The 25,244-nt window shown below is 44.6% G+C and overlaps 1 protein-coding gene across 1 annotated transcript in view; it reads left to right on the top strand.

Moving 5' to 3' along the window:
- The window catches only part of DCAF7 (DDB1 and CUL4 associated factor 7), a 917,581-nt gene that overhangs the window by 656,746 nt on the left and 235,591 nt on the right, over positions 1 to 25,244 (top strand). The window contains exon 6 of the mRNA XM_044054955.1: positions 18,214 to 18,331. Coding sequence (XP_043910890.1) covers positions 18,214 to 18,331 — 118 coding nt within the window. The remainder of the gene's footprint in view (positions 1 to 18,213; positions 18,332 to 25,244) is intronic.

The following is a 25,244-nucleotide window of genomic DNA, read 5'->3' as shown; positions in this document are numbered from 1 at the left end:
AGACTTCATCTGTCCATCCGCTGAAGAAGGAATCTCGAACGTTGGACAGGTACCGGAAGTGTCAAACCCAGAGCTGTTGGACATGCTACACTTAAAGAAATCCCAATCCCTCAGAGCCACACGCTCTAGGGATCTAAATTTTGTCATCACAATAAACAAAACATGCTGGAGGGATAGGTTCCTGACCCAGAGACTCCCCAGACTCTGGAATACACTGCCCATACATGTCAAGCAGAGCGCCTCTTTGGCCCTCTTCAAAAGGAACCTTGAGGATTGGATGGGAGAAAGGAAATTCACCCCGGGGATCACGTCAGTCGCCCTGCTAGACAGGGGTCCAGGGAAGTAAATAGTGTGGGAAGAAATAGCCAGGGAATTATTATGGCTAGGCTTGTATAGGCCCTAGGGCCGATAGCCTAGTACCAACCTATGAAGCGTATCTTTTCGTCAGCGGCATTCACTCTCAGGTTGCTGAACTACCTAAAACATTTTACAAGGCTTCAGAGAGATCTCCTTAAGCAGTTGGGAGAGACTACAAGGTACATCTACTGAAGGAGTCCCTGGTAAGGTGTCTGCTCAGTTGTCCACCTTGAATTCAATTGTTAACTCATCCATGGGGATTTCTTATGCAGCCGATGGAACAAGCAGGGCAGCGGGTTCAGGGGTTTCCCTTAGGATGCACTCCTGGATGCGCGTGTGTAATTTTGCGGAGCCATTCAAGTCTACCTTTACCAAGTCCCCTTTGACGGTTCTTCCTTGTTTGGACCTAAGTTAAGACACACTCACCAGGTGCGAGCAAGAAGGGAAAACTTTCTCTGCCGTAGGAGTACGTTTTACCATACCCCAAAGGTCAGAGAGGTGGTAAAATGTGGTTCAAGAAGCCCCAGAGGTTTTTCCAGGATGCACAGGGTGACTACTCCTTCAGGGGCAGAGGAGGAGGAGCAAATGGCAGACGTCGCCCTAGAGGCACGGGCGGTCCGCAAAACCAGAGAGGCCGCGATTTGTTTGGAGGCCGGCCCCATCAGCGCTCCTGATGTGGGGCCCGACTGTTCTTCTCTGGAGCTGGTCGGGGGTCGCATTTCTTTGTATCCAGAAGCCTGGCTAAGCATCACCCAAGACAATTGGGTACAGAGAATTATCACCAGAGGTTACTCCATACCCTTTTCTCTTCCACCTCATGTTCCCAAGAGGATCCCGGATGTTCCACTCAATCACAGAGATAAAGCAACTATAGAAGTGAACAAGTTCGCAAACAGAGTCATCCAAACCATCCCCGCAGACCAGGTAGCATTCGGAACGTATTCCAGATTTTTTTAGTGCCAAAACATTCAGGGACTGGAGGCCCATCTTAGATCTCAGCAAATTAAACGAATCCGTAAAGAAAGACAAGTTCCGGATGGTTGCACTGCTGTCTATGCTCTCTCTGTTCGGGAAAGACACTTGGATGTGCTCAGTAGACCTCCAAGACGCATACTAACACATAAAAATGGACAGAGCTTCGAGGAGCCATCTACTCTTCCGGCTGTGCGCCAGTCACTACCAGTTTTGTGCTCTGCCCTTTGGTCTCACCACAGCCCCCAGGGTGTTCACCAAATGTATGACAGTAGTGACAGCACACCTGAGACGCATCTAGGATTCCAAGTGTTTCTGTATCTGGATGACTGGCTCCTGACTGCCTCCACCAGGCATCTACTACTTCAAACCAGAGACTCCACTGTCCAACTTTGTGCCCAGTTGGGGATTACTATAAATTGAGAAAAGTCTGCCTTATCCCCCTCTCAGTTTGTGACTTTTATAGGTGCAGAAATACACACAGTCGCCATGTCGTCTCGTCTTCCAGCAGAAAGAGCACAGAATCTTGTACAAGTCCTTCACCTGCTCCCCCTCCGGAAAGTCAAGGCAAAGACCGTGCTGAAACTTCTAGGGACCATGGCTGCCACCATATTACTACTCCCTCTTACCAGACTGCACATGCGGATTCTTCAATAGCTTCTATCGTCCCAGTGGTCCTTCCAACAACTGCCTCTATCCCACCACATCCTTTTTAACAGAGTCTTGCAAAAAGGACCTCCTTTGGTGGATCCAACCCAACCAGCTAACGACAGGCACTCAATTCCTTCCTCACCAACCCGTTGCTACTGTGACCACAGATGCCTCACAGGGTGGGGCATTATCTAGGCAGGACTGTCCAAGGTACATGGCAAGATCACGAGGCCCACCTGCATATCAGTGTCCTAGAGATGTGGGCAGTGCTTCTGGCTTTGCAAGCACTCCACGACCTTCTTCCTCTTGGGACGATAGAATGCAATCGGACAGCATGTCGGTAGTATGGTATCTCAACAAACAGTGTGGAACCAGATCGTACCCACTCTGTCGAGAGGCTATTCGTGTTTGGAAATGGGCGATATCTTCCCAGCGCTTTCTAGTGGCAACGCACATCCTGGGGACAACCAGCGTAATAGCCGACAAACTCAGACGGGCAATCTTGATGCCTCATGAGTGGTCTTTGAAGCAAGAAATAGTGGAACAGATTTTTCCGCAGATGGAGACAGCCTTGCTGTGATCTTTTCACCAGTCCAAACAACTCCAAATGCAGCAGCTACTTTTCCCTTATCCCCCCTCCGGGGGAGTCACTGAGAGATGCACCTGTTCACGATTGGCCCCTGGGTCTCCTTTATGCTTTCCCGCCCTTTCCTCTCATATCCAAGGTGATTCAGAAAGCGAAACTGTTGGGAAGCAAATTGATCATCACTCCTTACTGGCCTCGTCAGGTTTGGTTCCTTTTTCTCAGGCTTCATCTACTAGATGACCCATGGACTCTGGACTCAGTGCCAGATCTATTGACGCACATGTCAGGCTGTCTTCATCCCAACCTCCACACCCTCAGTTTGACAGCTTGGCTGCTCCAGTTCCATCCCTAGTCAGGCTTCATGATTTCTTACCCGCTGTGACCCACATGCTTACATCTTCTCACAAACCCTCCACTAGAAAGTTGTACACTAGCAAATAGAAAAGGTTTTCTATCGGGGCTGAGGAAAGGAATGTTGGTCCTTATACCGCATCCATTCAAGTGGTATTGGAATTCTTGTCTGAACGTTTTCACCAGGGTTCTGTTGCTGCCGCAATTAGGGTTCAGTTGGCAGCAATGTCAAATTTTCATTTGGGTCAACATGCGTCCAATCTGATGTCACACAGATTGTGTAAAACCTTCCTTAAAGGTACTACTTTGTTGAGACCTCCCTTTCAGGAACCGGTAGCTTCATGGGATCTCAACTTCGTCCTATCCAAATTAACGTTTTCACACTTTGAACCAGCTCTTTCGTGTTCGTTGAAGTTCCTGCCTTGGAAGACTTTGTTTCTGGTGGCAATCACATCTGCTAGGAAGACTTTGTTTCTGGTGGCAATCACATTTGCTAGACGAGTGTCAGAGTTACAAGCACTGTCTGTCAAGCCCCCTTATTTGATTTTCTACAAATAGAGTATCTCTTCGTACAAATCCATCCTTTGTCCCCAAGGTGTGCTCTCGTAATAACTTGAACCAAATTATAGAGCTTCCGGTGTTCTTCCCTAATCACTCCAATGCAGCAGAATACAGATTTCATCAGTTGGACGTTCACAGACAATTACGGATGTTCTTCGTGTTTCACAATTGCAGTCATCACATTTGGATTATCTGTTTGCAGGTAGTCCTCAGTCGGCCTGATTATCAAAGTCTTGGGTCCTTCATCGGTTGTTGTCTCATCTTCCATGACGTTAGGTAGTCAGGGGTATAGAGCATGCAGCCGATGCCATTACATCAGTCTTTCTTGCCATGCAGTGCTCGAAGCAGAAGCAATTCGCAAGTGCCGGTTGGCCGACTCCTGAAATTTTCGTTTTCGAGTTTCAGATCCGAAGTCTTCAACTAAGCTAAGTACCCAGTTGGGGATCCTTTTTCTTGCTCTGAACCGATGTCAGTAAAAGTTAACAGTTGTATTTCTTGTGGAAAGCAAATACCTCATAAGGATTTTCATTCGTACTGCATTCCTTGCCTAGGCCCAGACTACAACGTACCTCACTGTCGGTTTTGTGCCTTATTCAAACCTCATTCGTCGTCTGTTCATTTTCGCATCCAAATACTTTGGTACTCGGTTCAATTTTCCAGAAATGGCTTCAGTAAGCCACCCGACTACCGACATTCTGAAAAAATGCAAAGACAGAGACAGACGGCACAGGTCCAAAACTGCCAACAATGCTTCTCCTAAGCTAGTCGCCAGTTCACTGGTACTCAGTGTGGCGCTTTCACAGTCCCTGTTACCCGCTACTTCAGATTCGCAGGCCTCTACTGAGACCCATTCGGAGTCTGGTATGCCGCGAGATGCTTCTTCAACTGTGGAACCTGCGGATGTCTCTACTTTGGATGGGTCCGGAGCCGCTGTGCAGGCACCGGCTTCTGAGGGTGTATTCAGGCTTACTGACTTGCATATTAAACCAATGCCATCTTCTTCAAGGCCTAAAACTTGATCCATGCCCATAAAACCGACGCCCAGACTGCATGGTCAGGCTCCTAATCCTAAGAAACAAATGATAAGAATGGCTGAAGACCTTATAACTCTAATCCGGGGAAGCCACCCTTCTCCCTCTAAGAGATCTAGGACTGATTTCCCTTCTGATTCGTGTGATCAGGATTCTGAAATTTATGTTTTCTCTGATTACCAGGATTTGCCCTTATCTACCTATGAGGATTCTGATGCAGAGGACTCCATTCCCTCTGCTTCCCCTGCAGAGGATTTCTCTTTTGGTGAAACCTTGCATACTCTTAGGGAAGATTTCCGCTGGGAAAGCCAGGATTACTCTGACTCTAAAAAGAGGCTTAGGGAATTCTTACTCCTGCCTCCACACAGGCCTTTAGCTATACCTCCTGTACTGGACATTGTAGATGATGCCTTCTCGGAATCTATCCTGGCACCTGACACTTTAACTCCTGCTCCCAGAAAACCTGATAAGTATTATAGGGTACCTGACTCTCACAACTTCCTCTTTAAAAATCCTACTGCGGATCCTGAGACCATTTCACAGGGACCCAAGGGCATTAAGGCTACTACTGCCAAAAACCCTACCCCCTCTGATAGAGATTCCAGGGCGATTGATAGATGGGGTAAAAGGTATACACTTCTGCAACTTTTGCCATTATGGCCTTAAACTGCCAGTTCCATACGTTAAAAGTATCAGCAGCATATTATTGGATTGCTTAAACAGAAAATTATGTTGATTCCTGACTGTGCTGAAATAAAGAATTACAGGATTTAATGCATTCTGCTGAACAAGTTGGAAAACATACTTTGCAATGTGGTTTTGATTCATTAGAGGCATTTTGCAGGGATGCTGTCACTGGGTCTGTACTTAGAAGGCATGCTTGGCTTAAGCAGCAGTCTTTGCCAGATCATGTTAAAGCTAAATTCCTGGATGCTCGCTTAAACCAAGACCACCTGTTTGGCAACAAAGCAGTAGTAGTACTTAAAATGATGGAGGAAAAAGCTAAATCTATGCACACTGTTAAATATGCACACTGTTAAATATTTCCTGCAAGTACAGCCTCCCAGATTTAGTAGGCATTGGCCCTCTAAGAATTGGTCCTTTCCTGCCTCTTCCAGTCCTTCTCAGTCCAAACCCAGAACTAGCAGAACACCCAGGCTTCAGTCCCAAGGTACTCAAAGGCCTAAGCAGTGGGGGGCTCCCACTTCCAAAGCAGGAAGTAGTAAGACTCCCCCCTATGGTAAACTGTCTCAATGACTTAACTTTAAACCTTCCAAGCCCTTCTCAACTGACTGTTCCTTTAGGGGGAAAGATCGCCCTGCATGCAAAAAAATGGGAACTCATTACCCCAGGACAAATGGGTTTTAAATATAGTTTCCCAAGGATACAGATTCCACTTCCACTCTTTACCATACCCAAACGGTTGGCCACACCTACCCTCAAATCAGTGGGCAGAGCCTCAAAAGCAAGTTCTCTCTCTTTTAAGCATCAGGGCTATTCAACCTGCTCCAAAAGAAGAATGGGGACAAGGTTTTTACTCGACGACTTTTCCTGGTACCGAGAAAAGACAATTCCTGGCGACCTATCCTGGACCTGTCTATCCTAAACACATTTTTGGTAATCCCAAAATTCAAGATGCTAACTCTTCATCAGCTGCTTCCCATGCTAGGCAAAAATGCCTGGTTGGCAACACTGGATTTAAAGGAAGCCTACCTGCACATCCCGATAAGGGAATCTTGCAGAAGATACCTACGCTTCAGAGCAGGCTGCATGCACTGTCAGTTCTCTGCATTGCCCTTTTGCTCATCTACTGCACTCAGGGTATTCACAAAGTGGCTAGCTCCAATCATTGCATTTTGCAGGCAAAGAAATATTCAGATATACCCGTACCTGGACGATAGTATGTCCTGGCTTTCTGCTTGAATTAGACAATTAAATCATCTGGCATTTGTAAAGAAATTGCTAACTTCTCTGGAGTACACCATAAAGAAAAAGAAATCACATCTTGTACCCTGCCAACAAATTGTATTCCTGGGAGCAAGCTTGAATACAGCTTCCCAGATGGCTTACCTCACGCCAGAGAAACAAGTTTATTTGACAGCCTACTTCAAACTACTGGCCACAAAGACCCAGCTGTCTGCAAGGAAAATACTGCAAGCCCTGGGATTCATGGCCTTTTGCATTCTACTAATTCCATATGCAAGACTGCATATGAGGAAACTGCAATGGTTTCAACATTCTCAGGATCTAGAATCAAGGATTCCTATCATACCTTGTCTAAAGATAGAGTTCCTTCGGTGGGCAAAGGCCTGCCACCAAAACAAGGGACTGCCATTCACTCTACCCCCTGCCACTCAAACCCTAACAACAGATGCTGACTGTGCATGGGGAGCTCACTTGGCAGGGCAGTGCATTCAGGGCAAATGGAACCCAAGTCAAATGCACCTGCATATCAATCAAAAAGAAATGTTAGCTGTACAGAATGCTCTGACAGCCTTCAAGGGCCACATTCTTCCAGGACAATTATTGGTAGACGGACAACACCAGTGTTATGTGGTACATAAACAGGGAGGGTGGATACCACTCATACCCTCTCTGCAGACTAGCCAAGGTTCTGTGGAACACAGCCTTGAGCTTCCAAGTGCACCTACAGGCCCAATTCCTGCCAGGAAAGCTAAATATACTGGCAGACGACCTAAGCAGAAATCTCATGGACCCACACGAGTGGAAACTGGAACCAAAGATATTCAACATGTTGAGAAACAAATGGAGGAGCCCAGAGATGGACCTGTTTGCCTCCCCTCAGAACTACCAGCTAGACAAAGTCTGCACAAGAGCACCCTACACACAAGCTTGGAAAGTGGATGCCCTGTCCTACACCTGGAAAACCTATCAGATGTCCTTCAAGGATGCATCTGCAGTCCTAACATATGGGTTGTCCTGCCTCAGGCAGCCCTTCGGTCGGCCGGATTCCAAAGTCTGGGTCTGGCCTCGGCTGATGTCGCACTTCATCCGACGTCATAGCTGCTGTCAATTGGGTATAAAGGCATCAGCCGACGCCATTTTCCTCAGTCTTTCTTGCCGCGCGGTGCCCGAAGCAGAAGCTGTTCGCAAGTGCCGGTCGGTCAGAACCAGAGATTACTACTACTACCGAAGACTTCTAAAAAGCTAAGTACCCCGTTGGGGACTCTTTCTTGCCTCAGCCGATGTCAGAAAAAGTAAATAACTGTTTAACTTGTGGGAAACAAATACCTCATAAGGATTTCCACTCTTACTGCCTTCCTTGCTTAGGCCCAGACCACGACGTAGCAGCTTGTCTAGCCTGTGCTTCCTTCAACCGACGGACACTTAGGCGTCGGTCGGAGTTTGCAGAGGAGTTTTTCGGCCCCGCTTTTGCTTACAACATGCCGTCGGAGACTCCGACTTCACAATTAGCTAAAAAACGTAAGGAAAAGGACCGACACTCACGGTCCGCGGTTTCGGCCGAAACCACGGTTAAACCAACCGCTAGTGTCTGTGTTTCGGCTGAAACCGAGTCCACGGTTCTTCCTTCAGCCGAAAGCATGCCTCCTACAGCCGAGGCCTCACTCAGCATGGCTGAATCTGCTACTGAAATTCCACCTGCAGTTGCAGGTTCTCAGGATTTATCAGATACTATTCCTTTAGACATATCTACTCCTGCACGTGGAGCTGCTAGGCCCCCTGCATCTATGTCTATCAAGGCTTTTTCTAGGGCTAAAGCAGCTAAATCTTCTAAGGCCTTGCCTACTAAAACCCCCTCACACAGGCCTACCTCTAGTTCACAAATGCTCAGCCTGGCAGAGGATCTCATTTCTTTGATCAGGGGATCCCAACCTCACCCTGACAGGGCCTCTCATCCCCCTCCAGAGAAGAGGCCCAGAGCAGAGCCCCCTGAGCCAGTTTCAACAGATTATTCCTCGGATGATTCAGAAAATTCAAATTCTCCAGAAGGCCCTTATTCTCCATATGAGGACTCTGATGCAGAAGACTCCATTCCTTCTGCCTCTCCTCCTGAGGAATTTTCTTTTGGGGAAACCTTGCATGCTATGAGAGAGCAATTTCAATGGCAGGGCCTGGATTTTTCAGATTCAAGGAAACGGCTAAGGACCTTTTTACATTTACCACAGCATAGGCCTTTAGCCATTCCTCCAGTACTAACAGTTGTAGATGATGCATTTAATGATGCTTGTACTGCCCCTGACTCTCTTCCCCCGGCCCCTGCTAAGCCCGACAGATACTACAGGGTCCCGGACACACACTTTCACTTGTATAAGGCTCCTATTGCAGATCCTGAAACTATTTCACAGGGCCCCAAAGCTGTAGCAGCTGCCTCTGCCAAAAACCCCCTCCCCTCTGAAAGGGAATCTAGAGCATTAGAGAGATGGGGTAAAAAAGTTTATACTTCAGCTACGCTTTCGGCTAGGGCCTTAAACTGTCAATTCCACATGATTCAGTATCAGGAATTTTTGTTAGATCAACTAAATAAAAAACTGTCTTCTCCTGAACCTTTAGACCGTAAGTCCCTTCAGGATTTGGTACATAACACTCAGCAGGTCAGTAACCATTCCTTAAAATGCGGCTATGATGCACTGGAGGCTTCCTTTAGATCAGCTATGACTGGCACAGTTATCAGAAGGCATGCATGGTTAAAAGAGCAATCATTACCAGAACATGTGAAATCTAAGCTCATAGATGCTCCCATGGAGAAACAAAGTTTGTTTAGCTCCCCTGCGCAGCAAGTGTTAAAGAAGGTGGAAGAAAAAGCAAAATCTGTCCAAATAGTCAAGGATTTCTTACAGGTCCAGCCACCGAGGTTTAGTAGAAATTGGCCCTCGAAGAATTGGTCATTTCCAGACACCTCCAGAACACAGAGAGGCAGAAATAGGCGCTCAAGAGGAAGAGGTCAATCCAGAGGTGCCTACAGGGGACGACAGTGGCAGCCTAACAACCAAAGAAGTACTGCCACAGATCCAGCTACTACCACTACCACAGGACAGTCACAATGACTTGGCTCTGATACCGTCTACCAGGGAACAACTGGAAGCACCCTTAGGCGGAAAGCAAGCCTTATTTTCAGTAAACTGGCATTGCATTACAGGAGACAAATGGATTTTACAGACAATAGACAAAGGCTACAGGTTCCACTTCCATACTCTACCAAGAAAGAGAGGAATGCCAAACCTACCACCAAACCAAAAAACAAACGCTCTAGGACAAATCAATCACTTACTAAGGATGAGAGCTATAGAAAAAGTACCGTCTATGGAACAAGGACAAGGATTTTACTCCAGACTTTTCCTGGTACCAAGAAAAGAAAACCAATGGAGGCCTGTTCCCGACCTGTCCGCTCTGAACACATATCTCATTGTTCCAAAATTCAAAATGCTGACCCTACAGCATCTTCTTCCCATGCTGGGCAAGGAGTCTTGGCTGGTGACTCTAGATCTCAAGGAGGCATACCTGCACGTCCCTATACGACCAGATTGCAGAAGATACCTCAGATTTCTTGCAGGATCAGAGCATTATCAATTCTCAGCATTGCCCTTTGGCTTATCTACTGCGCCCAGAGTATTCACGAAATGCCTGGCATCAGTAATTGCTCATTGCAGGCTTCAGGGAATTCAAATTTATCCATACCTGGACGACTGCCTGATACAAGCGGACAACAAGGTCAAATTAACAAAAGATTTGGAAAAGGTTATTCACCTACTGCAAGCCCTGGGATACACAGTCAACATAAAAAAGTCAAGGCTGGTACCATCCCAAAGGATAACATTCTTGGGTGCAGAACTGGACACATCAAATCAAATGGCATTTCTCACAGCAGAAAAGCAAAAACAACTACCACTCTATTTCATGGCATTAACAACGCAGAACCAGCTTACAGCAAGAAAAGTCCTGCAAGCCCTGGGTTACATGGTATCCTGCATAATATTGATTCCACATGCCAGACTACATATGAGGAAGTTGCAATGGTACCTAAGGAATTTATGGTCTCAGCACAAGCACAGCCTAGAAACCCAAATTCCAATAATTCCATGCCTGAAGCAAGAATTCATGTGGTGGGCTCAGGCCTGTCAGTTGAACAGAGGGCTGCCTTTCCACAAGCCTCACCCAAGCCAGACTATCACCACGGACGCCTCAGACCTCGGATGGGGGGGCACACATGGTGGACAGGTGTATACAAGGCCTATGGACAGAAGACCAGCTGAATTTACACATAAATCAAAAGGAGATGCTGGCAGTGAAGCAGGCAATTCAGACATTCAGACCGTTTCTGCAACAGGGTCCTTTGCTGATAAGGACGGACAACACCACAGTCATGTGGTACATCAACAAACAGGGAGGCACACACTCATATCCTCAATGCCGGATGGCAATGGACCTGTGGAATGTGGCCCTGAACCTCAACATTCAGCTCCAGGCCATATTTGTGCCAGGAAAAGAAAATATACTAGCAGACACCTTAAGCAGAACTACCACGGATGCTCACGAATGGATGCTGCATCCAAACATCTTCAATGCTATAACACAGAAATGGGGGCTACCAGAAATAGACCTGTTCGCATCCCCACACAACCACCAATTGAGGAAATTCTGCACAAGGACATACCACCCTCTTGCTTGGAAGGTGGACTCCCTATCCTTCAGTTGGGAAAACCTGACAGCATATGCATTCCCATCTCTTCCTTTGATGCACAGTGTTACTGAAGATCAAAGAAGATCACCCAAGGATCATCCTGATAGCTCCAGACTGGCCGAGGCAGCATTGGTACCCACTACTGAGGAGTATGTCTCGGGCACATGCATGGCCTCTGCCTCTAGTTCCTTTACTGCTAACACAGAACAACTTCAAGATCCTACATCCAAACTTGAAAACTCTGCAGCTAGCTGCTTGGAATATTACATAAATCAAAATAACCCAGTCTTATCTCAGAGGGTTAAAGACATTATCCCGGAGGCTCGCAGACCCTCCACAAGGAAAACTTATTCAGCCAAATGGAAAAGATACCTCATTTGGAGTGCAGCAAAAGGAGAAAATGTATCATTGGCAAACATAGCTAACATCATGGAATATTTAGCAGAACTTTTCCATAATGGCCTGTCTTACTCCTCCATTAAGATTCATGCATCAGCAATTTCAGCAGAATACAACATGGATCCTCCAGTCTTCTCTCATCCTCTACTTAGGCAGTTTCTGAGAGGAATTAAAAATGTAAAGCCTCCAAGGAAGCCACCTTTGCCTACATGGGATCTTAACTTTGTGTTGGAGAAGTTAACAGTTCCCCCTTTTGAACCAGCAGCAACAGCAGAATTACAGTTCTTATCTTGGAAAACTGCTTTCCTACTTGCAATCACTTCAGCAAGAAGGGTTTCTGAATTACAGGCTTTAATGGCAGGTACAGCCCTTCCTTATATTCCATCAGGATAGAGTGTCCTTGAGAACTAACCCGACTTTTATGCCAAAGGTGGTCTCCAGGGTATCATTGAACCAAGCAATCCACCTACCAACATTCTTCCCTAACCCACAGAACAGGGGGGAAACACTACTACATACCTTGGATGTGCACAGGCAATTGCGCTACTATCTGGACAGAACCAAGAACAATAGAAAAACTGACCAGCTTCTGGTAGCATATGCAACAGGAGTGGAAGGAAAAGCAATTTCAAAACAGACAATCTCAAAATGGATAGGAAATTGCATTAGATTTTGTTACTCTTTTCATGGAAAGGCAACTCCAGAAAACATCAGGCCTCACTCCACAAGGGCTACAGCCACTACTACAGCTTTCTTACGAGGAGTGGCTACCAAAGACATTTTAGAGGCTGCTACTTGGAGCTCCATGCATACATTTGCCAAGCATTATAATCTACCTTTATATTCCAGATCCCGGGCAGGTTTTGCAACTGCTGTTTGGCAAGGGATCTTAACTACACCATAATCATCTTACTGCCTCCTCCCCCAGTTTGGCTATGGTATTCTACCCATATGTTAGGACTGCAGATGCATCCTTGAAGGACATAGTACAGTTTTGTACCTACTATAAATGTAGATGTCCGAGAGGTATGCATCTGCAGTCAGGATTACCCACCCTCCTTCCCCTCTGTGGTACTACTAGGGTATTTGCCCATCTTGTAGCTAGCTGGGGGAATCTATTATGGTGTATTTGTTTGTATATATGTATATACATGTTTATTTTTGTTTGCTCTCTACTGTTTGGAATCATTTGCATTTATCCAAATTTAGCCTTCCTAGAGGGCACCTGGCATCTGGGGCAAGAAACACTGAGGAAAATGGCGTCGGCTGATGCCTTTATACCCAATTGACAGCAGCTATGACGTCGGGTGAAGTGCGACATCAGCCGAGGCCAGACCCAGACTTTGGAATCCGGCCGACCGAAGGGCTGCCTGAAGCAGGACAACCCATATGTTAGGACTGCAGATGCATACCTCTCGGACATCTACATTTATGGTAGGTACAAAACTGTACTTTTATGCCTTCCCCCTTTGCCTCTCCTCTCCAAAGTGCTACTAAAGATCAAACAGGACAAACCAAGGACAATACTGATTGCACCAGACTGACCACGCCAACACTGGTACCCCCTCTTGCGCAGTGCGTCACTGCTGGCACCATGGCACCTGCCTCAGACGACTGCCCTGCTGTCACAGTAGGAGGGCCAGATTCTGCACCCACAGCTTCAAACCCTGAACCTTGCAGCCTGGCTAATTACCTAATCTCTCCATTACCATCCCTCAGTAAGCAAGTGATGGATGTCATTCTGGAGGCAAGGAGGCCTAGTACTAGAAAATCCTATGCTGAAAATTTGAAAAGATTCTGTTCCTGGAGCCAAACTCAGGGGATGGGCACAGTGGTGCCCAATTTACATCATATTCTGCAATACTTAACTGAGATGGTTCACAAGGGCCTTTCCTTTTCTTCCATCAAAATTCATGCCTCTGCCATTTCAGCACATTACAATACAGAGCCACCCCTCTTCTCTCACCCATTGCTGAAGCAATTCCTCAGAGGGACCAAGAACTTAAGACCACCCAGTAGAGCCCCTACACCAGCTTGGGACCTTAACTTTGTATTGGAAAAGCTCACTTTTACCGCCCTTTGAGCCAGCTGCAAATGCAGAGTTGAAATTCCTTTCTTGGAAAACAGCCATCCTTCTAGCTAACACTTCAAGAAAAAGGGTGTCTGAATTACAGGCCCTCATGGCAGTGGAGCCTTTCATCATCTTTCATGCAGACAGGGTGTCCCTCAGGACCAATTCCCTCCTTTATGCCCAAGGTGGTATTCAGCATGGCCCTTAATCAGTCCATTCATTTGCCAACCTTCTTTTCTAATCCGCAGAACAAAGGGGAACGGATACTGCACTCCCTGGACATGCACAGACAACTTAGATTTTACTTGGCCAGGACTAAGCCTCTCAGGAAATCTGAACAGATGCTGGTTGCATTTGCTGCAGGCACAGAGGGGAAGGCCATTTCAAAGCAAACCATTTCAAAGTGGATAGGCCATTGCATTCATTTCTGCTGTAGGCACCATGGGAAACCTACCCCACAGGGGATAAGACCAAATTCAACCAATGCTGCATCTACCTGTACAGCCTTTCTCAGAGGTGTCCCTACCATGGGCATCCTAGAAGCTGCTACCTGGAGTTCTGTACATACGTTCACCAAGCATTACCACTTGCCAATTTTTTCTAAATCCAGAGCTGGCTTTGCCACTGCAGTCTTGCAGGGCCTTATAGCTGGTCCTAATGCTATCTAATTATCTCCTCCCATTCTTAGCTTTGGGAATCTACCCAAATGTGATGACTGCAACAGTGAAACACATAGCACAGTTGTGTACACTTACCATAAATGTAGATGTTCCAGCATATTCACTGTTGCAGTCCTGGTTACCCTCCCTCCAGCCCCCTGACTTCTATTGACTCTACCTATTCTTGTTTGCTATGCTTTAAGCTTTTTGGTGTATTTGCTTTTTTGTTGGAGGTGCAAACTTGTCTATAATTGCTTCCCATTATGGGGGCACCTGACATCTGGGGCAAGAAAAACTGATGTAATGGCGTTGGCTCCATGCTTTATACCCCTGACTATTTGACGTCATGGAAGATGACAGCAACCTACGCAGGACCCAAGACTTTGATAATCAGGCCTATTTAGGGCTACCTGCAAACAGGTAACCCAAATGTGATGACTGCAACAGTGAATACACTCAAACATCTACATTTACGGTAAGTGTACACAACTGTACTTTCTGTCTACACCGTACCGAGGAATTCAGAAAGTCTGACCAATTGTTTGTTTCCTTCTCTGACTCCAGATTAGGTCTCCCAGTTTCCAAAGTGACCCCTTCAAACTGGATTTCCAGTTGTATATCCTACATTTATTCTTCTGATGGAAAGCCTTTACCATCCAAAATTAAGGCTCATTCTACAAGATCCCAGTCTACTTCTGCAGCCTTTCAAGCCAGGGTTCCAATTGATATTTGTGCAGCAGAACATGGGCTACCCCTTACACCTTTATTACTCATTACAAATTGGATTTGACCTCTAGGGTTAGAGCCTCCTTTGGTTCCACGGTGCTCAGGAGTATTTTTCTGTGAGCCACCCAAGAATAAGGTGCTAGGGACGCTGTCCCATGTGTAAGAATGAAGGCGAGATAGGACTACAGAACATAAAGAAGTTATGTACTCACTGTAACGTTCCATGATTGTAGTCCATCTCACCCTTCATTCTTACGAACCCACCCTCCTACCCCTGTCCTGGAGGGATCTGGAGACAGAAAAATTTTTCTTCACAGGTGGAGACCTTTTATTATTGTTCTTTCTAGATAGATTTTGTTCTGTCTTTCTATAGTTTAGCAGCAAACAAGATCTGGGGATTATAGTGGTGCACTATGGGGATACCTACCTAGCCACGAGCCAACTAGAAGACTTTGAGCTTGCTAATAGGCCGAGTCGGAGCCGAGGATCGGCTCCGAACCCATGTGTAAGAATGAAGGGCGAGATGAATTACAAACATGGAATGTTATGGTGAGTACATAACTTCTTTTTTTGTATTGTGGCATTTATCTGTGGTAGTTGTATTGATTCAGTTGTCCTCAGAGTTTACTTTAAGCCAGACTGTTTAGTTTCCTGTCTTCTTTCCCGAACCAAAGATTAAGGGAAACACTGAATGTCTGCATGTAGCTAAGATACTACCGAAACTGAAATTGAGCCTTCAGGAAAGCTGATCAGCTCTTTGTCTCCTCTAAGGTTAAGAGGAAAGGACAACCAGTGTCAAAGAAGACAATTTCCAGGTAGTGGTTCATGCTGTTGATTTTTAACATTTAACCTGCCTGGAAATAATTTGTTATGGTTAGGGCCCATTTACTTTCTGGAAAAGGTTGACTCTAGAAGTATCCTAGAGTTAGGAACTTGATCCTGAGCTGTGTTCATATTTTTACAGAGTACTACAAACTGGATTCCTTTACCATGTCTAGAACAAGTTGTACTAGTACCATTTTCCAGGGGCTCCTACAGTCCTAGTTTTAGCACCCTTCTTATATTGAAAATAATATAGTAATATAACAGTATATGTTCTAATAGATCACTGTTGCAGTAGCTATCTCTCCTTCCATTCTTCTTACTATGTTTATACCTTTTTGTATGTAGTTTACTGTGGATTTGTTTTCTTGTATTGTTCTTTTAGGGCTTTTGCTTCCCTTCTAGACTAAACATACTCTAAAGTTTTTTTTTGCTCTTTATCTTTATATGGATCTCCTCTTCTCGAGCTTCTAACAAGCTGGAGTGCATGGAAGGCACCCTTTAACTTTGTAAAGCTTACCAGTTACCGGGGGGGGGGGGGTAGGAACTTTGGTCTACTGCAAGAGTGATCTGTTAGAGCCTCTACTGTTGTACATTTACTTGCACAACTCTACTTTGCCATACTTGCATATAATTCTTTTTACTCTGAAAGGTTAATTAGCATTTCATTTTCTTGTCATAACAGCCAGTTCTGAATTCTGTTCCAAGGAGTGTTTACACTCAACCTTTCAGAAATGTTTTTATTTGTTTTGAGTCCTTGAATGTGTCATCTTAACGCAAGTTGAAGTACCATGTACTGTAATATGTTTTATAGCTTAACATTAGGTCACATTCCCAAAGGTTTTGCATCTTGGAACAAACATACAATTGGTTTGTATTTCACTCCCCTCAGAATTTTTTTTTTTATGTTTTATAGCTTAACATTAGGTCACATTCCCAAAGGTTTTGCATCTTGGAACAGACATACAATTGGCTTGTATTTCACTCCCCTCAGAATTTTTATTTTTATTGTGGGTGACTCCAGAAGGGGAAATGTCCCTTTTTCCAAAATTCAGCAATCTCGGTTTTCATTAGTTCCCTATAGAGGAGGAAGAGCTGGATTTTCAGGAGTTTATTTTGGGAAGCTGCCAGTCATTGGCACACTACAGTGCTGTATCAGTAAAGTCAACTTGAGTCTTGGTGCACTCACATGCTTGGTTCAAGTATAGTAAGTCTCGAGGTTGTGCAGCACTGGGGATAAGCAAGTACTTAAACAAGGAAGTATTCTCATACCACTGAAGTTTCATACCCATTGTGTATATTTAGAGTCATGGGGTAAGGGGGTATTGGGGTGCATGCTCGGCTTGCCTCACTGTGAAAACAGTTGTCCAGTTTTGTTTTGGTTCAGTTTTTGTTTTATTCATGCATTCATTAGTTAATATTAAATTATAATTATATATGCATTTTGAGAAATGTATTTGAGACTGTAATATACAGAGATGCCTTAGAAGTGCTGAGTAACTTATTTTCTGTTTACTGGGAAGTAAGGAGTGTTGGAATTACTTTGGTTATTGTTTGGATGAATTGTGATTAAATTGCTGTCTTAAGTATTTGATTTTTAATTAACTGATCTAAACCCCTATTAATCACGTCAAACATGCTGATAAAATGTGAATAATTGCATGGTAGCTGAACCTTAATAGGCTGTGATTTCTAAGGCAGGCAGTACTTTTTAGGAAATTACCTGTTCATTTTGCTAAACCAAATTAAAATATGTAGCCAAGGCTTGCCCTTGCATACTTACATGTTTTAACCTGTTTAGAATGATCCACCAGTTGGTGTACACCTGCTCTGAAACCACACATTAATGATATTGAAACCAGGGGTAAAGAAATAACTTCCTGGATATAGCAGCATCAAATTGTATGCATTTGGCATGATGTGCATGCTGACCCAACTTGAGAAATGCTAGTGAATTAGACTATGTTTTATTTCAATTCTTGTTTGTGATTTCCTCCACCTTTTTCCTATCGGATATCATCAGAATATATTTTGAAGATAGTATTGCATCACTCTGCTGCTCCAACTGTTATTTTTTGGCATTTACAAGACTTGCAAGTTTGTATTTTAGTTGTATTTGAAAGTGTCTCAGTGGGCTGTTAATGGTTGCCAACAATTATAGTAAAATGCATTGATTCTGTCACACCTATGTAAACATGTAAAGTATGCTACAGAACACATTTAATGAAAAAGTTCAGAGTTTTGTGTTTTTTAACAAATGACAACAGCAATATATTGGCATCTGTTGACTAAAGGAGTAGTTGGCCTTTTTTTACACAGTGCTACTTGTGCGTACTATATGTGATTGTTCTTTGTCTTCTGTATAGGTAGTAATTCTGGATGTCCGTGTCCCCTGCACACCAGTAGCTAGATTAAACAACCACAGAGCTTGTGTCAACGGCATTGCCTGGGCACCACATTCTTCTTGTCACATCTGTACAGCAGGTGAGTGTCTTCTATAAGAATCCTTTATAGATGAATTAGCACAAGATTGTAAAGACCTAGTAAGCATTTTTTTCTCCTGAGATAGTCTGCCCCCCCCCCCCCCCCAAAAAAAAAAAAGAAAATACTTGATGCAAGTATAATTGGTTGGTTAAGTGAATTATGAACATGAATCTTTCTATTTCACTGGTAGATGCAGTGCTCATGCATGCATTTTTTCAACACCTGTACAGACATTGGTAGATCAGAGCTGAATGTTAGTTTTTTGCTTTAGCTAGTCACTAATTTAAAAATTGCTTTTTTAAGAAAAAAGTGTAATTTTTGATGTCCTATTTCACTGTTGCAGTAGTCTTTACAATAGGGATCCCCTGCCCAAGGGCAGCCTAAGTATACCAAAGCCTTTAGCTTGCTTTAAGGTAAGTCGTACGCCGCACACATGTTCCTCGCATAACATAGGGCATAAAGGTGATGCCCGGATGTACCATCCTCAGAATTCTTTGTAGCCAGTCCGAACCCCTTCTCTTGATTTTTCAGTCTGAACGCCCGTTCTGTTGCTGGGTTTCACCAAGCTGTTTCAGATAATTGCCCTGTTGGGTTTTTTGATCATATTCTTTTCTTTTTGTATTATTGCTTATGGAATTTCATGTCATACAAGAAGGGTAAATGCCAGTGTGGGAGGCAGATTCCCCAGAAAGACCTTCATGAGCAGTGCTTGTTTTGTCCAGGCACTTCCCACGACCATACATCCTGTTTAGGTTTTCAGGCCTTTGTTCTTAAGACTCTACATAGTCTGCTTTGTTCCTTGACCTTGTATTTGGAGAATTAATGCCTTCCAAGTTTTTGCAAAAGAGACAGTGGAAGGAACCTCCCACTCCGAAGGACAGCAGTCAGTGAAGAAGGCCAAGAAGCCTATGTCTGATTCTTCTGCTGTGCAGCCTCTGCAGGACATCTCTCCCAAGCAAGTGAAAGCTTGGAGCTTCACCCAGCTCCACTGTTGGAGTCTTCTGCCATGACCATTTCGGAGGCTGGCATGGATCCAACCTTATGCATGTCCTTGGTGGCCTTGCAGATATCTGCTTTAGACGTTCAGGGGGAACCACACAGACTATTTATTTCCAAGGGGTGTTCCTCATATTTTGATCAGGGTGAAAGTTCCAACAACTATTATTGAATGCAGTCCAGAGTCGGAGTCTTCTGAGTTTTATAAGGTGGACGTCCCTTTAAAGAAAAAGTCTAAGCATATTTCTCCAGCTACTGAGGACCCACAGAGTGAATGGCAGAATTTTACTCAGGGGTTGTTTAATGCTTTGATCACTTTGAAACCTCCTTGTGGGTTCTGTGCCCCCCCCCCCCCGGTCCTCCACTCCCCTTTAAAGGCCCAGGAGGAGGTGAATTCAGATGAGGAACCCCTTGCTTATTCATGTCAGATCCACTCTCCTTTAGACTGTGGGTCTGATGAAGAGGAATCTACTAGTCCTGGCACTGCTTCCAAGGAAACTTATTTTGGTGGTGCTATCTCCAGAATGATGGAGTTTTTTTTAAATGTGATTGTGCCCATGTTTCTGAGGTACAGCAGAGGTGTTACAAGCTCCTGCAAATGGACTATCATAGACCTTCTGCTGTTCCTCGTGTTTTGGCTGCTTTGTTGGATGCCTTTTCTGTTGCATCTAAGGCTCCTGTTTCCCATCCCTTTGCCCACAAAAAACCTGATAAGTTTTATAAGGTTCCTGAGAACTGTAAATTCTATATAAGTGTCCTGCTGACTCTTCTGTGGTGTCTGTGGCTTCTGACAAGCCATCTCAGTTGCTGCCTAAGTTACTTCCTTCTGGTAAAGATAGCAGAACTGTAGAAAGGCTAGGTAAGAAGATTTGTACCTCTGCTACCTTAGCTTTTTAGGGCTGTCAGTTATCAGACCCATATGTCCAGTTAGATTTTGGCTCTTCTTTCCCAGGCTTTTCAGGTAATTTCTGATATCCCAGACTCTGAAGGGAAGACTTCTGCTCTTTTTCTGTTTGGGACTTCATCCCAGATAGCTCGCCATTCCATTAAGTGTAGTGTAGTTATGATACAGCAGATACTTCTAGGGCTGCTGCCTTTGGTTCTGTGATGAGAAGGTATTCCTGGCTTCAGTTTCAACCTTTGCCTGATGATATTAAGGCTAAGTTGATGTTACAACTAACACTTGCTTGGTGAAGCTGCTGCTGATTTGTTTGAGTCCTTTGAGGATAAGGGTAAGTCTTGCAGGAACTTAACCATGTGTTTGTTTCTTCTGTGCCTAAATTTCAGAGAAATTACCACAGTAAGTCAGCCTTTGTTCGTAGGCAGTTTCACCCTCCCCCGAGGGTAAGAAGGGTGGAGAGCAGGCTCCTCCTGCTAAAGCTACCCAAACTTCTGTACCACAGAAGTCTCCTTTTCCTGACAAACCAGGTACTGTCTGACTATCCTGTTATCCGCCTAGGATATTTTATGGTTTGGAAATCTCTTCCCCCTTTTATAGGCATTCTTCAGTGTCCTCGGGAACAATTGCCTTTCTTTCCAGAGGTGCTTTGGGATCTCTTGACTTAGTGAACTCATCAGGAATTTCTAGTTTCCCTGAGGGGGGGGGCGTTTTTACTCCAGAATTCTATTGTTGCCCAGGAAAAAGGGCACTTGGAGACCTATTTTGGACCTCTGTCATCTAAACACTTTTCTGAAAGTCCCCTCTTTTTGAATGTTGTCCACCTCTTCTGCTTCCTCAGGCTTATCTGGTGTCTCTGGGTCTCAAAGATGCTTACCTTCATATCCTGATTCATCCCCTTGTCAGGAAGTTTTTACATTTCTCTGCTTCCTGACAAGTTCTTTGCTTTGCCTGCTCCTTTGATTGCATTTTGCAGGCTAGTCTTTCCCTACTTGGACAATGACCTGTTTCAGGCATGTTTTCCAGAGAGTTTGCTGCAAAATCATTTTGCAGTCTCCCTTCTGCAGAGCCTGGGGTTCACTATAAATTTAAAAAAGTCCTTTCTGACTCCTTCTCAGGATCATGTTTTTCTAGGGTGCAGGAATCCAGACTATTCCTATGCTGGCATCCTTGCCTCCTCCCAAGGACCTAACGTTATTTCCTTTTTTCAGTTCCTTCTTCCTTTGATGTCAGTAACAGCAAGGGAATTTCTGAGAGCTCTGGGGTTCACAGCTTCCACTATCCCTGTGCTGCCTTTTGACAGGCTCCAGATGGGAAAACGTCAGTGATTTCTAAAGTAATTTTAGTTTCAGCATTCTCACCCCTTCAAATTTTTAGTTCCTCCTCTTCCATGTGTCAAGCAGGAACTTTAGTGGTAGATTCAGCAGTTGAGACTCTGTCCAGGGCTGGCTTTTCATCCACCCTCTTCCCAGTCAGAAGCTCTTCAAAGATCCTTAAGATGTGGGATGGGGAACAGCTTTCGGCTCCCTAATGGTGCAGGAGGTCAGGTTTCCTCATCAACTGAAATTTGACATCACTGTCAAAGAGATGAGAACTCTTCTGCTGACTCTTCAGGCCTTTCATCCTCTTTTCTCACTTTGGAACTATTAAAACAAAAGATGTCAACCTTTCCTGACTGTGCCACTTCGAAATAGCAGATTTACTGCACTCTATTTGTCAAGTGACTAAACACTCATTACACTGTGGATATGATGCCCTAGAAGCTTCAAGCAGGGCAGCAGTGTCAGGATCTGTCATTAGGAGACATGCATGGTTGAAGGAACAACCTCTCCCTGACCATGTCAATTTTAAATTACTTGATGCATCCTTGGATAAGGACCTCTTGTTTGGAGTAAAAGCAGAAGATGTGCTTAAAAAGATGGAAGACAAAGCAAAATCTATGCAAACAGTAAAATATTTCTTTCAGGTACAACCTCCTAGGTTCAGCAGGAATTTTCTCTCAAAACACTGGTCCTTTCCTGCACCTAGCAGACCGGGTTAAGGTAAGCCCCACAGGGATAGACCACCCAGACTCCTATCCCAGGGATAGCAGAGAACCAAACAGTGGACCACTTCCACTCCAAAGGCAGGGAGTTCTAAGCCATCTCTCTATGGCAAAAACTCTCAATGACTCCCTCTCCCCCCTTTTCACTCACCAAAATCTAGAAGGAAGCCTCTCCTTCTGCAAAGAAAATTGTTTTTTGTAACAAAGGACCAATGGGTCTTAAAGAGAATTTTTCAGGGATACAAATTCTCCAACTAATTCCCATTTCTAAGAGGGTACCGAGACTTCCCTCCAAATCAGTGGGCAGAGGCATTGAAACAAGTCCAAACTCTCATATCCCAAGGGGCAGTAGAACCTGTCAAAGATCAAACAGGCAAAGGCTTTTATTCCAGACTATTCCTTGTTGCCAGGAAAGAGGGCACTTGGTGCCCCAGCCTAGATCTATCCATTCTGAACACCTTCCTGATGGTCCCCAAATTCAAAATGCTAACTTGCTACAGAGAATAATATTGACCCATATTCTGCGCCACTTGATAAGGTCTTAGATTGTTAGCATCACTTGTTCTTCGTGTTTCACTCTTGCAGTCATTACATTTGAGTTATCTGCTTGCCAGTAGCCCTCAGTCGGCCTGATTAACAAAGTCTTGCGTCCTGCGTCGGTTGCTGTCCCTTCTTCCATGCCGTCAGGTCGTTAGGGGTATAATACATGCAACCGACACCATTACATCAGTCTTTCTTGCCGTGCAGTGCCCGAACTAGAAGCAGTTCGCAAGTGCCTTTCGGCCAACTCCTGAAATTTTCACATTTGAGTTGCAGAACCGAAGTTTTCAACTAAAGCTAAGTACCCCGTTGGGGAAACTTTTTCTTGCTCCTTACCGATGTCAGTAAAAGTTAATAATTTCATTACTTGTGGGAAGCAAATACCTCATAAGGATTTTCATTTGTACTATATTCCTTGCCTAGGCCCAGATTATAACGTGCCTTGGTGTTAGTTTTGTGCTAGATTTAACCAATGCACTATTAAGCGTCGGTATATTTTTACTTCAAAATATTTTGGATCCAGATTTAATTACCCTGAAATGTCATCGGTTAGCAATCCGACTACCGGAGTTCACAAAAAATGCAAAGAAAAAGACAGAGACAGACTGTCGAGGTCCAAAACCAATGAAGCTTCTCCTAAGCCAGTCGCCGGTACTCAGTGAGGCGCTTTCGCAGCCCCTGATACCCGCTACTTTTGAGTCGCAGGCCTCTACCGAGACCCATGCGGAGTCCGGGATGCCACGAGATTCTCATAGTATTGAACCCGCAGATGTCTCTCCCTTGGATGGGTCCGGAGCTGCTGAGCAGGCACCGGCTTCTGAGCGTGTTTTCAGGCATCAACATTTTTATATAAAACTGACGCAAGCTTCAAAAACAAGATCAAAAACATCTAAGTCTAAAAAACTGACACATGAGCCATGTGCTCAGGCCCCTATGCGTAAAAAACAGATGATCAAAATGGCTAAGGACTTAATTACCTTGATCAGGGGGTTCCCAACTTCCCCCTGCTAAGAGGCCTAGGCAAGACACTGATTATGAATCTTCAGATCAGGTTTCCATTTCTTCTGATTCCTCTTCTGATCAGGAATTTTCTATACCACCCTATGAGGATTCAGATGCAGAAGAATCCATCACATCTGTATTTCCTCCTGAGGATTATTCGTTTAGAGAAACCTTGCATACTTTAAGGGAACATTTTCATAGGAAGAGTCAGGATTTCTCTGAATCAGAAAAGAGGCTTAGGGATTTCCTTCTTCCTCAGCATAGGCCTTTGGCTGTACCTCCTGTATTATACATTGTTGATGATGTGTTTTCGGAATCAAGCATGGATCCTGGTTCCCTACCTCCGGCTCCTAGTAAGCCAGACAGATATTACAGGGTTCCTTACTCCCACAAATATCTATTCAAAAATCCTGCTACTGATCCTGAAACTATCTCACAGGGTCCCAAAGGTGTAAAGGCCTCTACAGCCAAAAATCCTACCCCCTCTGATAGAGATTCCAAGGCGCTGGATAGATGGGGAAAGAAGGTTTATACGTCTGCAACCTTGGCAATTTGGGCCTTAAACTGCCAGTTTCATATGCTTAAATATCAACAGCATGTTATGGGCTTATTGAAACAGAAAATGATGTTGATTTCTGATTGTGCGGAAAATAAAGAATTACAGGACTGATTGCATGCAGCAGAACAGGTTGGAAAGCATACTTTGCAATGTGGTTTTGATGCCTTGGAGGCCTCTTGCAGGGCTGCAGTTACTGGATCTGTGATTAGAAGGCATGCCTGGCTCAAGGAGCAAAATTTGCCTGATCATGTTAAAGCTAAATTGTTGGATGCCCCTTTACAGCATGATACTCTGGTAATAAGGTAGACGAGGTTTTAAAGAAAATGGAAGACAAAGCTAAATCTATGCAAACTGTAAAAGATTTCTTACAGGTGCAGCCACCCAGATTCAGTAGGCACTGGCCTATTAGAAATTGGTCCTTTCCTGTGTCCAACAGAGCCTCTCAAGGCAAATCCAGGCACTCAAAAGGCTCTAGATACCAATCACAGGGTCCTTAAAGGTCAAAGCAATGGGGTGCCTCCATCTCAAAATCTGTAGGAAACAAAGCACAACCCTACAGTAAGCAGTCTCAATGACTTCCCTCTACCATCACCAAGCACTTACCTTTTGGCAGCCACCTTGGGGGGGGGAATTAGCACGTCATGCTCAAAATTAGCAGTTAATTACCCAGAACAAGTAGGTATTAAACATGGTATCCCAGGGGTACAGATTTCATTTCCATACTTTGCCAATTCCAAACGGTTGGCTAGATCTGCCACAAAATCAATGGGCAGAGGCTCAGAAACAAGTTATGTCCCTCATGGATATGGGGGCTATTCAACCAGTACCAGAATAGGAAAAAGGACAAGGTTTTTATTCGACTATTCCTGGTACC

This window comes from Protopterus annectens, chromosome 13.part0 (assembly GCF_019279795.1).
Source record: "Protopterus annectens isolate FY-2018-M chromosome 13.part0, PAN1.0, whole genome shotgun sequence".
Taxonomy (NCBI): Eukaryota; Metazoa; Chordata; order Ceratodontiformes; family Protopteridae; genus Protopterus; species Protopterus annectens.
The sequence above is the reverse complement of the archived record's forward strand: the minus strand, read 5'-3'. Positions and strand labels throughout refer to the sequence as shown.